Here is a 19,358-nt window from a genome sequence, read left to right as displayed (position 1 = left end):
GGATATACAATGTTCCTATGTATTCTTGAATGTGCAACTCTTGAGTTAAAAACAGAGGTTATTTTCATCCTTTGCCATGGAATGGTCACTATGGTTCTAAAATAGGAGGCTGTAATTGACCAAGTGTGTATACAGTATATATCTACATGTACATGAGACTCTTTAATCAGCTCTAAAATTAACCTTTGCTCATGCAGATACTTTGCACATTAATTTGCTAGAAAGGTAAATTTACAGACAGATTTAAATTAAGGCTTTGTGTAAAGTTTGAATTGGTATGCACATTGTAGGTAAACAAGGTGTGGTAAAGTGAGAGGTTTTAATAAATAAATGCTACATTAGCGTCTTTATGTGTGTGTGGGGAGGGGGTGTTGTAGCATGGCGCGATGGCCCTGCAGGTGTAGGATCACCCACAACCCAAATTGACGCCGGGAGCTGCTGGTTGCCCAGCTGTGCCACATCCCCATTTTAAAAGAGAAGCGCGAGTGAGAGAGGGGTGAATCAAGAAAAAGAAATACGGAGGTTAAAGGGAGAAAGAGAGAAGGCAGGAGGTGGAAGGAGCTGGTGCGAGCAAGCAGAAGGGAACAGGCACGAGGGAGAGAAGGTAGGAAGCCGAGAAGGAGACCCCCTTGAGTGGTGCAAAAGGATGACACCCAAGGAAGGGCGAAGAAGTGATCACTCTGGCTGAGCAACTTGGGGAGCCACAGCGATGCGCACTAAATGGAGCAAGTTGCTGTGTAAGACCGGGAAAGCAGCCGGGGGTCGAGGAGACTTGGGAGGAGAGCTCCAACATGAGCACCATGGCCATTGGGGTCCCAAGCCTAGGTTCGGAGTGGGAGCCATGCCGTAGCCATGGGACAGCAGGGACTTGGACCTGCAGAAGGTCAGCTGCGTGTGGAGGTCAACTCTTCTGCTGCAAGGGTGGTATGGGATAAGCAGAAGATTTGCCAATGAGGAAGAAGGCACCAGGTTTTTAGTAACAACAGTTTTCTGCCAGTTGATTTTAATTTTGTTTTTAATGAATATTTATTGAGATTATTTTAACCTCCACTTCGTCTTTTGTTTTTATGGGATTGAACTATTTTCTGAGCTTTTTGAACACTTGTTTTGGACTTGGTTTTTAATAAAAGCTCCGATCATATTTACACTATCCCCCCTCTAAATGTGGTTTGTCTTAATCTGCCAAGCTCATCTCAGCTAAGTTATCGACAGTGTTGGGTTCATAGGCTCCCATAAGTGAAGAGAGTGCAAGATGCCAACCTGCACCATCACACTAGGTTACAAGTTCAGATTCTACAATTCACTATGAATAGATGTCAATGTCATGAGATGGTTAATAATCCCCTTAAATATACCCACTGTAAGTTGCTACTGGTGTTATTCAGAGCTGTATGTTGACAGCATGAGAAAAACACTGGAAGGATGCAAATATTGGGCAGATAATGGTCAATAACCAACTGGGCAGTTTAAAAAAAAAAAACAGTAAATGAGATGCAGGTACAAAGATTTAAAACTATTTCTAAAAACAACAAGGCAAAGACTATATTTTAAAAAAAGCTAAATTTTCAAAACATAGAAATTAGGAAAGACATGAGAAACAAGTGATATGATACAGAAGCCATCTGTAACACAAAGTTAAGAAGTTCAATTAAATATTAAAGCTAGAGGGCTCAAAATAATCTTTAGGCAAAAGCAAAGATAGAAGTGTGGGCAACAGCAGGAATGGATCGGCATGGCAACATACAGAACATATATTAATACAGCATGGACGAGTCTTTTTGTCCTTCACGATATGACTGCACAACAGGAAAATAAAACAATAAAAAAATAAAGTAAAAAATACTTTGAAAAATATCAAATTCTACAAATAAAAATGGTTATTACTCATGAAATCAATACTTACCACTTAACGTTAGCATCCTCCTCTGACACTTCACATTCAAGCTCTATTCTTTCATTAACTGTTGTTTTTACATCTTCAAGTTCCTTAGTTATTGTTACTGGTAATTCTGAATTTATAACAGAAATGAAAAAAATCATAAATTGCAGGAAACATATTCATGTACATTATAAACACATAGAGCAGTTGTAGCTGATTACAGACTAGTAAAAATGCAGCTTATGTAAAGTGACCCTATCACTGCTTTTGATGATGAAAATAGTATCTGCAGCCATGTCAATGAAAATTAATTAGAAAAGGAACAGACAATTAATTGCTGACCCTGTGCTCTGGCCCTCAAAATTTCCCTTCGTGGATTAAAGAAGTATATCAAATCAAAATTAAAAAAAAATCAAACTCAAAATAAAGACGAATTTGCCCTCATTGAATAAACAAACATGGCTGCTATAGCTATGTGATGTTATGCTGGCCACACAAAGCATTATTCACCACTTCAAAAAATTTTGTCTAAGCTGTCCACTTCGTGAATTACCAGCAAAATATTCCTCAAACAAGGACACTAGTCAAATCAGAGTATTTGTTGTGAAAAATGCTTTGGTGGAATTCACTGATCAGCCCAAGTTATGACAATAACATGCTCACTGCTTTTGAAGAGCTTGTGAATATTTTCCCTCCAAAGCTAGAGGCATCCAAATGAAGATAGTCTAGCTTAATTACTGCCTGAAACAGTTACAGACACATGGACAGGTACCACTTTTAGTTTTTTTTGAGATGGACTGTGCATAATGACTGCAGAGTACGTACATGGTTTTGTACTTTCTCTCCACTTGTGTATAAGGTTCTCCTTGTGCTATACAATATGTTTTGTTTTACCACCTTTCTTTTTTCACTTTTATTACTTTTGTAAAAAATAGTTTCTTTCCGTAAAAAAAAATCTTTTCAATTTTAAAGTCACAATTCATGTGAGGCATAAATATTGTCAGGACACAAGCTTAGAGGGTCTCACAGGACTGGAGTTGACTAATATTCCAGGGAAGGATTTGGATGTGACACTGCCACTATTTCTATTTACTTTAGAATAAAGTAAAACGATCTGAAGGCCCAAGACATAAGTCACTCAGCCCCTTCCTCTTCTCCCCCACCACATGAACCACCTGACCCAGTAAGTCCTTGTCATTCTAGACCTAGTCTTTCATGAAGAATGAAAAAAATGGCATTGTTCATGTATACAGTACTTCTTTTTTCCATTTTCCCCCCATCAGTTCATATTAGACATTATGGTGTTGGTGACCCAACTCTGCTTTTGTTTCTTTTGTCTTCATTAAAAAAATATATTATTTCAATTACAATATACTGTATGTGTACTGTATACATAATGGATATGTTATTTGCCAGGGTGGTTTACTTTAAGCATCATTGAAAACATTTGTTGGTGCCCACTCTTGTCATCACGCTTTCCCTTACATGGTTTTGTCAGTGTTCTCATAGAAGAGGATAAAGCAATTCAACTTAATATGGCATTATGACTGCTTTTATATTTTTGAAAGCTGCCAAAGTAAACTCTGGCTGAGACACCAATCCATTAAAGAGAACACCCACTTACACATGGCCAGTTTAGAGATACCAAACAACCTTGTATTAAGTAATTTGTCCTGCTGGAAGAATCAAAGAAAAGAGGGAAATCCCACATTTGCATAAGGTAATGGGGAAAACTATCGGCCAGAAGTAAACTGGCTAGGCTACAAAGTTAGATTGTTGAGGTTCTGCTCCATCAGCATTAATCATTGTGTCATTTGGTTATGTCAAATACCAATTACAGACTTATGACAGCTGCACATTAAAATCCTAGCCATTATGCTATGTTTCTTTATAACTAACAGTAAAAGGTTCAAAGGACACATTACCTTTAACAAACAATTCAGTGGCACACTTGTCATCCCCTGCTGTGACCTGATAAGCTGCATCATCTGCCAGCGTACAGTTATTAATAATCAGGATGCGCTGGGTACCCTTATGTTCAAAGATGTACCTAAAAAAGAAACCATGAGAGTACCACTTAAAATCAGCCTGGAACATGATTTATTGTGTTTCAGACCATTGAAATGCTACAAATAGTACATGTCACAGAATTATGTGAAAATATCAGGAACTAATGTTAAGTGAACCTTGTGAAAATGTATCTGTGCGCTGTACCTGATAATACTATGATTTTAAACAATTATTTATTTATTCGATTATGTGAATCCGCTCATTCTAAAATAGGCCTTAACATATCTTAACAGGATATGATACAGTACAAAACCCACTCTATATGTGATCATAAGGGTGGTGTTCTCCTTCGCCTTGTTACTGATCAGACAGCACAAATTTAAAAGAGAAACTGTATTTTGCATGTCTCATTTTGGTCGCTTGCAACTGAGTCTGACCAGGGAATGCAATGTACTCTTAAGCTGGCTCTAGCGACAGCAGTGAACCACAGGGTACACTCACTAACACAGGGAAAATTTATAAATACAAGTCAACCTACCTTGCACATTTTTGGGTAAAAAAAAATGGAATGCCTGCTTAGCATTAATAACTGCACCAAATATGCTGCTGAGGTAAATTTCACAAATGCAGCTGTAAATTGCTAACTGAAATATAATATCTCCAAAGAGCACTCATTGCAAAAGTACTTTGTCACTCCAAATGAGAAAAAAATGGTACGTTTATGCTCACTGCAATTTGTCATGGACCTGTAAGCAAACCATCAGATATGCATGCACTTTGCCCTCAAATATAAATGACAGCTGTGTCCGAAAACTTTTGAGCTAGATTTTTGTGGAGATTTAGTATTCTGTTGATTACAGGACTACAGGTCACACTAATCTCTACTTAGTGTTCCACAGCAAAATCAACTCAATTTGTACAGTTCATGGTTCAAGTAATAGGGCACTACAATAACTGCCATAGATAACAACACCATGGCTAAGCTTCAGAGTTAAACGTCTGCTATCTTAGCTTGAAAGACAGTGTATTCGACTTGTTGTATTTCAGAAATAAAGATCTGAGCTTCTTCCATTTATGTGTTTTTTACAGTTTACAGTTATTTATGGTAATTTTTAGGTAATCATTATAAGTTATATCTATATAATTAAAAAAATGTATGTGATATAAATGATATTTCTGGATCAGCGATATAAATATATAATTGTTAGATTGCTGTAAGTAAGAACTGATATGTATGTAACATCAAGTTTTACACGTTAAACATTGAAAAAATTACATCATGCATATTTGACATATAAGCAGAAGTTTTCTTTTCCAAGATAAAAAATATTTTTGCCTTATCACTGAGTAATTATAAATAAGCCATTTTATTTTCACTCTCTTGTCACTTAAACTATGCATAGAAATTTAATAGAAATCATAATTACCTAAACAGCTAAATATATGAGCACAGGGGCTAATACATTGAAGCAGAATAATTTCAATAAAGGTGCAAAATGCAGACTGATAAACAAAATAAAAATACACATAAGTATTTCTTAAAGACCTGACCAATTACACATGATAATTATGAAAAGTAATCAAGGATTAGGAAAACACCCAAAAACAGTTCTAAGGTATAAATAACAAATACTGAAAACTACAGGATTTCCATGGGCACATGCTTTGTAATACATTTTGTATTTACTGAGTTTAGCTTATTTTCTGCTCCTCATGGTGGCAAATTCTTAGGTGGTCCATCTTTTAACATTTTGTTAGATACCTGCCTCTAATACTGAATTGTTTTCACTGAAGGAAAGACAGAACTGTATCTTAGGGTAGAAACTGAACCTTCACTGTGATGTCATTTCTTTTATTACTGTATCTAAAATGAACTTAAAACATGATCATTTCTAATTGGTCATATCTTTATGAAACACTCTGTATGTCATAATGTAAATGAACAAACATCATAGATATAACTATATACAGTTCATAAAGTCCCAAAAGGCTTCATCATTCAGATGAAGGCTTTTTAAATTTTCTAAATATTTATATTACTGGCAAAAATATGTTTCAGTTTGAGTCCAGGTAAAAAAAATAAACAAGTTTAATCTTAACGTCTTGCTTTTGTTGTGTACCTTTATTACCTCACGCATAAAATGAGCTAATAGTACAGTCACTACCAAAAGTCAGGAACTGGATGACCATAATTTCTGTTGTCATATTATCAGTAACCCATCCAAAGTTCAGGTCCTATTACATTCTCCCTTTGATTCAACTGCAAGGCAACTAGTACTGACCAATCAAGTCAATACTAATGAACATTAAGATATATATTATTCATTTAAAATATTTTAACTGTTAGTTACTTTACTGTATATCTGTTATATTTTGCACCCATTTGTAAACACAGCCTTTTAGTAACACGATAACTATTTTATTGATTTATCTGAAACTTTTGGTAATGACTGTATTGACTTTGCATCAGTAAAGTTCATGAAAGGAAGTGAAGTAAACTTACTTTTTTTGACTTGGGTGTGCAGAAGAGCCAGGGTTGCACCACAGGAATGGAAGAAGTAGACATTATAGCAGACAGGAGGAGGACAACAAGGTATTAACAGACAGAAATGACAGAAAACATCATGCCTGGAAGGGACTTCAAATATCATTAGTCACATAGAAAAAGAGCAGAGCAGAACAGAATTCCTTATTTATATTCTCCAAGTATATAACATTGAAGACCAGGCAATGGAAAACACAATGACCTCCTTATCAGCTTTAATTGTATTTTGCCTTGAAAGACTGTGTACAGTTTAGGCAGACTCGCATACACAACTATGATAGGACTTTGTTGAGTTATAGGCAAAGAATCATCATGTCAGGTGAGAGAAGCACTATGAAACAGTCTCCATCCTTTGGACACAGAAGTTAGCTTCTACTAGAGAAATTATGTTATTTGGATTTGGGACACTATAGAAGACTTATCAGTAAAGGATTCCACTGTGAGAAAGATAGTATCAAATACACAAAGTTTTTAGATTACGGCCATAAAAAATGTATTAAAAATTATTAGAAATAACAGTTCCTTTGCACCACTAATAATATCCTGTGCTTAATATGTGTACTTACATACATATTTTACATGCAATGTGAAAACACAGATCCTGGACTGTGGTGCTCTAAAATGTGCATGGTATGTTGGAATGTATGTGGAGAAAAAAAACTCTTTTTGAAAATTACATTTTTTACTAGTTTTTCTAGACTGACATTGATGCAAATAAAATATGTTTAAAATCAATGTTTCTTTTGCTTTCCCTCTAGGAAATGGATGTACACTGAAGCTACTTAGTTGTTCACACTGGCATCCTGCAGGGCAGCGTGTGTAGTCCCCTGCTTTACTCTCTCTTCACCTATGACTGTGTGGCTAAGTACAGCTTTAACACCATTCTCACTTTTGCTGACGACACCACTGTAATTGTTCTGATCAGCAAGGGCGATGAGACGGCCTACAGAGAGGAGGTCAGATTCCCGGCAGAATGGTACCAGAACAACAACCTCACCCTCAATGTTAACAAAACTAAGGAGTTGATCATGGATTTTCACAAGCAGTTGAGGGACCATTGTCTTTACATTGGAGGGGAGGCTGTGGAGCAGGTTAGCAGCTTCAGGTTCCTTGGGGTGACCCTCACTGATGACCTTAAACAGTAAAGTCACAATTCAGCAGTAGTTAAGAAAGCCCAACAACATCCTGGTATGGCAGCTGCTCTTTTCGGGATAGTAGAGCTCTGCAGCGCATAGTGAAAACAGCACAGCAGATCACAGGCACTCAGCTTCTTGTAATCCATGACATCCACACCACACGCTGTCTCAGGACGGTAAACAGTATCAGGCAGGACTCCAGCCATTCTGCGCTGCCACATTTCACCTCCTCCCATCTGGGAAGCGTCTGAAGTCCATCCAAACACGGACCCCAAAATTCAGGAACAGTTTTTACCCAACTGCAGTTAGACTCATGAACAATCAGTAATCTTGTCACCTCCACTGCTACTATTACTGTTACCTTGCACATGCATTTTCTGCCACTCTTTGTGTTTTGTACTTATTCTGTGTTTATTATGTCTCTGCTGTCTGTTCCGTCTGCAGAGGCATATGCAAGTAAGCATTTCATTCTGCATAGTACTTGTACACAGGACAATAAAGGGTTGAATTGAACTAAACTGAATTAAACTTTGAACAATAACATGAGCAAGAAGGAATCATTTGGTCTACATTGGGTCACTTAAGTGAGCCCTAATTCGTATTTCTAGTGAAATACATTCAAGTGTCCCGAACAGTTTTTTGCTCTGTCCTTCAAAGTCACTTCATACCAATATTTAATGCCTAATATTAGTATTTTTAAGCAGGTGGCAAAGGTTAGAACTAAACTTCTCAATTCTAATTACTCTGTAAGACAAGTTATTACCAAATGCTTCATAGACAAGACCAAGAGGAAAATCAAAGCAATGGTTGTAAAATTATCTATCCATCTATTATCCAAACTTGCTAATTCCTTAACACTAGAATTACCAGAGTCTACAAAAAAACTCGTAGATCCGGCCCACCTTAAAACTCTTTTCACCTCTCTTTTGTTTTCTCAATGAGCCGATTAAGACCAGCCAGCAAGCAGCCGACTATTCCATCCCCTACCGTCGCAGAACGTTCACTAAGTTTTCCCAGCTCATGCCTTGTTTGATTATCTGGGAGTGACTGAAGTGCTAGAGTTTTAGAGTGGAAATAATAGATTGTTATTTGGAACACACGCATTTCATGCGTGTTCCATTTCTACAGTAATCTGTGTAAACACATTGTTAAAGCAGAAACTTTTTCATATTTTAGCAATAAATGTTACAAAATGTGGCATAAACTATATAATTTGTGAAGCCTGACATCCAAACATCAAATAAACACTTTCACAAAAGGTTCAAAGCTGTTACAACATTTTCCGTGGCGTAGCAGTAAGATTTACTGACTCAGAACACAGCAACCTTACTGTGCCTTAGAGACTTGAGTTCGATTCCCCGCTGGGGAGGAAGTATTTTTTTTCATTGTAACCTCAAACGAACATAACATTTATAAATTGGTATGCACTGTAAATCGTTAAGTTTAAAATGTCGAAAGCAGTTATTTCTGTTGATTAATTCATACTTTTTTACTTAGAGTCAGAACAGGAGCTTATTCAGCTTTTGATCTGACTCTAACAGCGCCATAGTATAAATTCACACCCAATCTGATGCTGTTCGTTTTCAAATAATATTGCATTAGTGCAATTATGTTTTCTGATTGGTACTATTCGCGTCATAAAATGATTTCTTCAAAACGTCACATATATTTGTCTCTTTCTTTTTAAAAAATGTGCGTTGATCACTGCCAGCATGTTGTAGCACACAGCAACTGGCCACCTGCATGTTCTTGCGCGCACTGAATAAGCGCACTGAATAAGACGTTCTATATGCAATCATCAGATTCAAATGTTAACAGTTCACACACACGCAAGGATCATCTTTCTTACATTTACAACGTGTGTACCTGTTACAATGTATTCACTTCTCTCTATGCTGTGGTTTCTATTACACACCTGAAAGAAAGACAATATATGTGAAAACATAATCGCACTAATGCAATATTATTTGAAAACGAACAGCGTCATATCATTTGTGAATTTATGCTGGAACTGGAAATTCTCTGATGTGGAATCAGTTATGTATGGTTGTGGGCATGGTTGTGAGTGGTGGACATAACTGGGAATTACTGTGAATGTGCATGGTGTTTTGAGATAATGAATAGAGCTGCAAATTACAGGTGCTTGCTCAGTGTAATAGGAACCATAGCACAGAGAGGTGTGTACACATGTCGTAAATGTAGGAAGGGCGCTCCTTGGGTGAGCTATAGCGCGTCTTTATGTGAAAACAGCAGTGTCAGATGGGGAGTGTCTGATGATTGCATATAGCGCTGAAGCTACTACTCTTTACTATGCTTTCCTCTGCATGTCCTGGAGTACAAAAGAAACAGCATACGGCAACATGTGGGGACTGGCAAGAGGGGGGGAAAGAAACACTTGGTCGTATGTATCGTGATACACTGCAGAGCTATAGCGCGTCTTTATGTGAAAATAGCAGTGTCAGATGGGGTAGGGAGAATCAAAAGTGAATAAAAAAAACAAAAACAAAGCTAACCTTAACAAATATCTTAAATTACACCGGCTGTTACAGACTGAAATCAAATGTATCTTTTTATTCTAAAACAGTAAAAATAAGTGCAGTTCACTTCTCAAATGGAAGTCGTGCAGAATCGAACTCGTGACCTGTTGATTCCCAGTTGGCAGTGGCGGCAGTGATAGTAAATGAGCGTCAATGTCGCACACTAAGGCGGCTTTTTTTTCTGCAGTTGTATTTTTGAGTAAAAGCGCACTTTTTCTGTTATATTTGTACCTTTTGTGAAAGTGTTTCTTTGATATTTGGACTTCAGGCTTTATACATTATATAGTTTATGCCTACATTTTGTCATTTACTACTAGAATATGAAAAGCGTTTCTGTTTTAAAAATGTGTTTACATAGATTACTGTAGAAACGGAACACAAATGAAATGAGTGTGTTCCAAATAACAATCTATTATTTCCACTCTAAAACTCCACTTCACTCCCAGATAATCAATCAAGGCATGAGCTGGGAGAAGTTCGTGCACGTTCTAAGTCGGTGGGGGGATGGAATAACCGGCTGCTGGCAGCTTGTCTTTATCTGCACATTTAGATGACAAAAGACGCTGGCGGAGAGGTGCGAACGGATTTAAGAAGCGATTTAAGGTGGGATGGATCTACGCGTTTTTTCGTAGGCTCTGGTAATTCTAGTGTTAAGAGTGATGTGCCTAGCCTGGCAGTTCTGAGCATAACCAGGATCAAAAAGTTAATGTATACTTCACTGTATAAGAAATCCAAAGTAACTAGAGAAAAAAAAATACAAACACACATACACACAGATGTGTTTAGACTTTACAAACTCCAGACAAACAACTAGCTGGCTGCGATTCAAACCCCATTCTCTTTAACTGTAAGTAGGAATAATAACCACAATGCTACTTTAAATTGAAAAACTGGTAATTAAACTCAGTGTACATTAATTTGAGACCCTGTTTACAGCTGCACACGTATACACATTTGTTAAAGACAGAATGACATAATCAGCACACAACAAGCTTGGTGAAAATGTAAACAAAAAATCAAATATTACAAAACAAAACAATGTTGAAACTTTACAGTCTGTACTATAAGTTGATATATTAATTCTTAACTCATAACTTTGGTGTACATTTTCACAAGAATCTCTCAGGAAACTAAGGTACAACATTGGCTTTGAGTTTAAGCACATATACCATCTCTTTCTGCAACATAGGTGTATGGGGAAAAATTACATTCTTGTCGATTATTATTTCCTATGGACTAACCTAAGAATACCTTTAGACTTAATGCAAATGTACACTTTATATACCATATTAAAGAATGAAATTTGGCAGGTGAGTGCACCCTGAGTGCAATTGCAGAAACGTCCACTTTCCTACTTGAATAATTGCACTACTTCTGGAACAGATAGGAAACATAGAAAGGGAATATGCTAGTATGGCGTGGTTATTGGTGCAGATAGTATAAAAAGCACTTCCAGTTTGTCACAAGGAACTGTTATTTACTCATATTGCTAAATGTATCAGCTAATATCCATGCAGTACTGTATATAGATCTGTATTTTTAATGCAATTCATCAAACAAATATTTGATTACTGTCAGTGGCAGTATGAGATCTACAACTTTATTCATAGCAGTACAAGAGTGCCCTTCTGTTTTCATAGAGACAGTCAATGCAAAAGTACAATTAAACAGCTTTTAAAGGAGGTATTGCCTTTTCACTGTACAGAAAACAGCCTGCTGTTAATGGCAAAAAGGATTTTTAATTACATACTGTGTTACATTTTCTGAAAAATGTAGTCAAGTACAAAAATATTTTAGCCGACAGTGGTTGGCAGTCAAGCAGGGTGACTGCATTTCACAATATGCCAGTTCATTTCAGCAATCTGCTTGCCAACCCTGGAGCTTAAAAGATGTTTCTTCAGTATGTCATCCCATCAAAACTATGTGCAATCAAAATAAGTTAATGACCAATGTGGAAAAATATACAATGCACAAATGTTTTTTTTATTTCCTTTATTCTAGATATTTTCTAATTGCCAGGTCTCAAAAAATATTCTTTACTTAACCTAATACTAGATGTTGTTTATGACCATATAATTACCATTGTTCTTTGGGAACCAGCTTGTTATCTTACATACTTAAGAGAAATCTTATAAAGAGCATACAAAGTAATACATTTTCATAGCTTTGTACAATAAAATATTTAATGAAAATTACATTAGAGAAGTAAATGAATAGATATTAAAAGCATTTCAGTCATCAGCTATGATTGCTATAAATGTCAATTTAATTTTATTTCCACACTTGTGATTTGTCATCACATCTATCCAAAATCAAATTTTGCACCAGTTTCTAAAGACAATACTATGATTTCTGAACATCAGTATAATATTTATTTATTTCTATGTTTATTAACTGATGTTTTTTGATTGATTAATTATAGGTTACATGGTAGCACAGTGTATTTGGTTTATACTATGATGGAATTTTTGAGTATCTATAGGCAAGTCTATTCTGCAATGTGCTGTCATGATATGTAGGGCTGGTCTCTGCCTTGTGCAGAAAGCTTCTGGGATAGGCAAATCTGGAAAAATGGAGGAATCGATGGACACTTAGTTGACACCTTTGCATGGTGGAGTGGCTTTTATATTCGTAGAAGTTGTGGTATACATCAATGAAAGGGGTCCATTCTTCATCTCTGACAAATAGATCTTTAGATAAGACACTAGACAAAGCAAAATCCAATGTTAACCTTCTTCAGAGTTCTAATATTAAAACTTTTTATTTGAATGAAAAACTGGAGAGGTAGTCCCTATTTTTCAAAAGAAAAAGAGAACGCTTCAAATATAGAGAAATTGCAGTTCACAGCCTCCTGGCCAAATTCATTACGCTAGAGGAGAGACTCCATCTAGTCATCAATCCCTAAATTCATATGCAGCAATACAGATTCTATCCTGTCTAATGAACTAACTTTTTCTCCTTAAACATTAAGATTTTTGATGAGTTACTCAGTTTTGATGAGTGAATGTTTATTATGTGTTATTGATCACTGAATATCTCAGTCCTTACGTATGGCCATAAATTGTGACTAGTTATTGAAAATAGGTTCTCATGTAATACATAGCACTAGTCCATCAAAGGATACTCTTACACTCACATTCACTTAATCCAGGCCAATAACGAATCACAAATTAGAGTAACCAGCATATTCCTGATGTGTGTGAGGAAAGATGTGCCCCCAGAAAACCCACATACATATCGTTAATCCTACATACTGGGCCAGAGTTCAAGCACCCACCTGCAGCAGTGAGTCAGCAGTAGTTCTGCTTCATAGCTCTTTTTGTTTCTTATGTACAAATCATAACAGGTGCTGTACCCACTAGCAAATTAAGATACTGTAATTTGTTTTGCACTTATTCCTACCAGTGCTACTATTTAAAGATTTATGCACTATAAATGTTAACTTCCAAAGTAACTGCTATATAAACTATAAGTAACCTCTGTTTATTAGCGTAAATAGTATAGGGACGATAACTAAATAAATACTCTAAAGGAAAAATATAGAGCAGGAAATGATATTGCATAATGCACACATAAAAATCTATGTTTTGTCTTTTTGAAAAGTAACCTTTCACTAATTACACATTAATTATTTCCATAATATTCAAAGGTCCTCTGAGCAGGATTTATTGTGACTGTTGCAGAAGGATGTGTAAAATATAACAAATATCTCAAGAAATCAGAAAAATTGTGCTGGCAAACCAATGCTACATTGGACTGCAAAAACACTTTAAAAATAAAGGTCTCTTGCTAAAATCTAAGAAATGGATATTTAAAAGCTAATTCTTACTGAGGTGACATATGGCTCAGGGACCTGAATGCTAACAAAAAAAAAATGATGAAAAATGATTACTCTTCTTCAAGCATAAAGTACTGAGAAAATCTTTTGGTACAGTATGTTAAGAAGGGGTTTGGCGCCATAGATACCATTATGAATTCGATGCAAAATCTGCAAACATTGCTTAAGGAAAAGATGTAGTGCTCCTTATAAAAATAGGCAGGCTAAGATGGGCAGGACACATTATGAAATCAAATAATGACTTTCCCCCTTAAAAGATCTTGATGGGACAGTTGACCGAGAGAAAAAACAAAGGACAAAGTTATGATGGAGGGATGGAAATAGGAAGGAATGGAAAAATAGACTTGAGAATGTCGGGACCCAAACTGGGTTATAGCAGTAATAATATATGAATTGCGGAAGGATTCCCATAGATGGAAGGTATATTTAATGATTTATTTACAATCCACTCACTCTCACAGCTGCCCCTCAACTGCTGTTTCATTTAAGCAATGCCTAAAAATACATAACTAGGTTCAAGTCGGGCGGCACGGTGGAGCAGTGGGTAGCACTGCTGCCTCGCAGTTGGGAGACCTGGGGACCTGGGTTCGCTTCCCGGGTCCTCCCTGCGTGGAGTTTGCATGTTCTCCCCGTGTCTGGGTTTCCTCCGGGCGCTCCGGTTTCCTCCCACAGTCCAAAGACGTGCTGGTTAGGTGGATTGGTGATTCTAAATTGGCCCTAGTGTGGGTGTGTTTGTGTGTGTCCTGCGGTGGGTTGGCACCCTGCCCAGGATTGGTTCCTGCCTTGTGCCCTGTGTTGGCTTAGATTGGCTCCAGCAGACCCCCGTGACCCTGTGTTCGGATTCAGCGGGTTGGAAAATGGATGGATGGATGGATGGAGGTTCAAGTCACGTCAACTCCCACCCATGAGAAAGAGAGCTGGAACAACATAGTGAAACTTTAACAGTAGAAAAGATAAATAAGTAAATAAATAGAATAAAAAGGGGAGGAGAATCTGCTTGCTCAATTTAAATGCTTATTCTAAAATGCTATTAATTAGATCCTGCCAGGTTTTAAAATAGTTTTGCACAGATCCTCTAAGTGAGTATTTAATTTTTTCCAGTTTCAAGTAGTATATAAAATCGGTTACCCACTAACTGAAAAAAGGTGAGTTAGGATTCTTCCGGTTGAGCAAAATAAGTCTACGTGCCGATAATGAGGTAAAAGCAATTACAGTTTGTTTGTCCTTCTCCACTTTAAGCCCATCTGGTGGTACACCAAACACAGCTGTTAGTTGATTAGGAGAGATTGTGACACCGAGGCTATCTGAAAGGCATTTAAAGATTTTGGTCCAAAATTATGTTAATTTGGTGCACGCCCAAAACATGTGACCCAGTGAGGCTGGAAACTGATTGCAACGTTTGCAGGTTGGATCTTGCCCTAGAAACATTATAAAGGACTTTCAGATTCATAATTTTTATTCTTAGTGTATAGAATTCAGCATTATTTATTTATTTATTTATTTACTACCTTTTCATTTTATGTACAATATTTGTCTGCATGAAAGTGGTGCAAATTCTGAGTATTGAAATTAAACATGTTTGCAAAGAATTATACAGTGAAATAAATGGCACTAAAACAAAGAGCCATTGGAGCCCCCAACAGTATTATTAGGAATCAAGCTGATTCATGAAAAGCCAGATTTCTGTAAGAGGAATGAGGTAATATTTTGGGGTTTCCACCTACAAAACTCATGAATCAATAAACTACAACTAAAAGGTGTTAAAAAAAAAGCAAAAGAATCTATACAGCTACATTTAATAGTCAGTGAAAGGCACTGTTTATACAGTAGCCCTCTGTAGAGAATGATAGCTGTGAGGGAATGTGAGTGTGGATTAGACCCCAAGTTTACTTTACAGTTATGTATGAAGTTACATTTCGTCTTAGTAATTACTATACATATTTACTCAGTGGTAATAGGTGGATTTAATTATGAGTCATCGCAAGTAAATCTCTAAAGTATTACAAGGAAATGGGAGACTTTGATGAAGAAACACAAATGAAGCACATTTTTAACAATATAAAAATAGTGTTCATTTGTCAAAGTTGGGAATGTTGGAAAAAAAAACAGCAAGGAAACAAATAAAGAAAAGAAAACCAGTCCAAGAGCAAAAATAAGGCAAAAGTCACTTACTTTGGGGTGGGGCGTATCTCCTGTCCATTTTTGTACCATTTTAGGTCCAGAGTTGGATCAGCGAGCTCTACAACAAATCTGATTCTCCCACCTTTGTCTACTTGGTATGCAGGATCTAATTTCTTGGCAAATGCTTCAAACAACACATAGAAATGGTGAATATAGGCCTTCTATATTAATGCACTTTCCTATACATTCATAAAACAAAAGCTGGGGTATTTTTGTATATAACGATATCTACAAAGAGTTGTCACAGTGGCTTAATTTCATTTGATGTTTTAGTTAATGGTAACATTTACATTGATTTTAACAGCATCATTAGAAGCTGGGCAGAGAAGAGTAAAAAGTATATGCCTGAACTGAAGGCTGTGTCTTACTCTAATAGGCTAGGTGAACCTAAATCACTTCAGTCTTGAAGCAAACCATATACTTGATGGAACTGCTGGAAATGAAAATGAAGTGCATTAATGATGGAAATGAGGAAATACACACTTCTTTATATAAAGAGTAACATGAATATAGAACAAACTCTTAAGTCATTATCATTATCATTATCATCATTAAGTGGTGGAACAAATTATGAAAACTTTTAAAAATTATTTGGAAGAGATTCTAGGACAATTTAGCAATTAATTAACCTAATAAAGGTGATGGACTGAATGGTATTCTATTGTTTGTCAGCTTTTATATTTGGAAGACACTGTATAAAATTAATTACCAGACGGAACTAAGGATTTTGTTGAACTCTGTACACACTGAAATAATAATATAAACTTATAAAATAAAATTGGCTGTTGTGCATTTACTATGTTTCACCTATTTTCTGGTCACAAATCTCTGACTTTTTGGTTTAACAATGGAACAGGTGGACCTCACACAAAAAATGAAGAAGATGAAACAACCTTAATATGAGCTAGTGTGCAGTGATCATCTGAATCATGTGAACAAAATATATTGCAAATTGTTTTATGCAAATGAAAAAAAGAGGTCAGTTAAAATCAGAACTGTTCATGCAAAATAAACAAATGGAGCATATATACAATATTTTTTGATATTGCACAATAAAACGTAAGAGCCATTTAGCAAGCCTAGCAAAGGTGTTAAGATATTTTTATTCTTTATACCCTCAATTAGCTGATTGGCTTCCTGGTAACTTTCTCCTCTGGTTTATCATAGATCCTTTACTAGTCTTGTTTGATTTCCTTTCCTGGTATTCATCTCATTTGTAATCATATATACTGCTCAGTACCACATCCATTTCTGTCACACTGAGAGCTTTCTGATTGTGTACTTGTATGAAATTTGCATTATAAAATGGAAATGATTGACTAATAGACTGAAGGTTATCTTTTATTTGCCAGTACCACACAGAAAAGCCTCAAAAAGTTCAAAAAAAGTTCAAAAATAATATATGCATACCTTCACTTTTCTTCTCTTCTCGCTTAATGCGCTTCAATCTTTTCAACATGCCCCTCAGATCAGTGATCCCATAAGTGAATGCAATCCTTTCATATTCTTGAGGTGGGGAGTTCTTGAGCAACTCCCAAACATCAATTTCCTCCACAGGTTCTTCTTTTTGTTCCCTAAGACAGAAAAAAAATGTTACTTTTGCTGTTACACTGCTCTGATAGAGATGGGCAACCTACTAAATGCTTATGGAAAAAGTGTGTATAAATGTAGTTGGGTGGTAGGATTGGGGAAGGCTGTAGTGAGTGTTGTCTTTTGGTTGAATTATAAGAACAGATGTTACAACAAAACGTATAATTTAATCAGGAGAAGGGAGTGGAGAAAGGATATTGAACTTTGCTGAGCTAATTAGGGTCAGTTTCTAAAATTAACAATGCATATCATATTGGTATGATTGTTAGTAGAGTTTTGAAGGTTTGTGATTTGGGGGGTTAAAAAAAGGATATACTAATCCATATGCAAAGCATACAGTATGCAGCATTTATTTACAAAGGGTAATTTGTGATGTTCTCAGTATATGTAGGTAAAGTACTCTGTGGTTGCTCATCTTTCTCTTAAATTCTGTTCCATATATGTATACAAGCAATGTTAAGAATATTACCAAAAGGTTTTCATGCCTTATTGGTAAAATGCATGAAAAGCAAGGCTTTAGGAAGCAGTTAGTGAGCAGGGATGCACTAAGTCTAGATTAATTATTAGTCAGCAGGTATCATTAATATAATATACATAGGATAGGCAGTTCTTTCGCAGACATTACCTAATGTCTGAACTTTCCAGAACTTAGGTTGAACTTATCTACCAGCTTTTTTTACTCAGCCAAGAACCTTCATTACCAAGCTGTACTATAAGATTTAATTTTTTTTTCTCATGTGACTAAAGTGCTGTAGAGATAACACTATTTGATGGTATCATTTATAAATGTCTTATTAAAAATATTCCAATAACTCTTAGATGTTATTTGCAGTATAATTCTTTGCATGTATTGGTTTTGTTTGCATCTCATTTAATGTAAACCTGTTGAGCAGTAAATGTATAATGCAAATAACTTAATCTGTTGTTTTTATGTTATTAATAAAACATTTATAAATGTCACCGTTAAATGAAGTGTTACCCATCTACAACTGGCCAACACGCTTGCTAAATATTTAAAGCTACTTAACATGCTTGTAACTATACAGTTACAATACTTACCAAAAGTAAGATCTACTTATAAATAATTTATTCATCTTACTAACCTGTTCATTCTGAATGCATAGGAAAAAGAAGAGACAAGCCCAAATAAATGTATAATTTTATTCACTTTTTGAATCCTACATTTCTCTAAAACTGATTAATAGATTGGATCAAAACTTTACATAAACTGTAAATATTGCATAAAATCAAATATATGGATTTCTCCATTCTAATTTACGGTGTATGGTAAGAACATGAGTAAGTAAAATCATGTTCTATGTTTTATGAAAAAAACATACATTTATATCATATTCTGTGATCTTTGTGTGACTGCAAAATATTGCTTTAGACTTTTTTGATGCTATAGATTCAAAGACAGTGCTTTAGTTCTTCATATGAATTATTAAAAAATTGTGAAAGAAACCAAATAGAACTTTTTATTATAAGCAAACATACATATATTCAAATATTTTTAACAATAACACTAAGCAAAATCAATACCATTTAAAATAAATTAACAATATACACTTTGTTATATATTTCATTGACTTTAAAGACTTAATTGTATAATCCATTGATGGAATTACTATTGCCATTACTC

The 19,358-nt window shown here is 35.7% G+C and overlaps 1 protein-coding gene across 10 annotated transcripts in view; it reads right to left on the bottom strand.

The window, feature by feature from the left end:
• Positions 1-19,358, bottom strand: part of mybpc1 (myosin binding protein C1) — a 144,198-nt gene that overhangs the window by 53,516 nt on the left and 71,324 nt on the right. For 8 of the 10 annotated variants that reach the window (XM_051928509.1, XM_051928478.1, XM_051928494.1 and 5 more), the window contains 5 exons: positions 17,537-17,700; positions 16,118-16,250; positions 6,393-6,401; positions 3,805-3,929; positions 1,904-2,009 (listed from right to left, as the gene is read on the bottom strand). In XM_051928509.1, the coding sequence (XP_051784469.1) occupies positions 1,904-2,009; positions 3,805-3,929; positions 6,393-6,401; positions 16,118-16,250; positions 17,537-17,700 (537 nt within the window). The remainder of the gene's footprint in view (positions 1-1,903; positions 2,010-3,804; positions 3,930-6,392; positions 6,402-16,117; positions 16,251-17,536; positions 17,701-19,358) is intronic. The other 2 variants (XM_051928482.1, XM_051928500.1) reach the window with 1 other exon arrangement.

Source organism: Erpetoichthys calabaricus, chromosome 1, assembly GCF_900747795.2.
Source record: "Erpetoichthys calabaricus chromosome 1, fErpCal1.3, whole genome shotgun sequence".
Taxonomy (NCBI): domain Eukaryota; kingdom Metazoa; phylum Chordata; class Cladistia; order Polypteriformes; family Polypteridae; genus Erpetoichthys; species Erpetoichthys calabaricus.
Note: the sequence above shows the minus strand (reverse complement) of the source record. Positions and strands in the feature narration are given on the sequence as shown.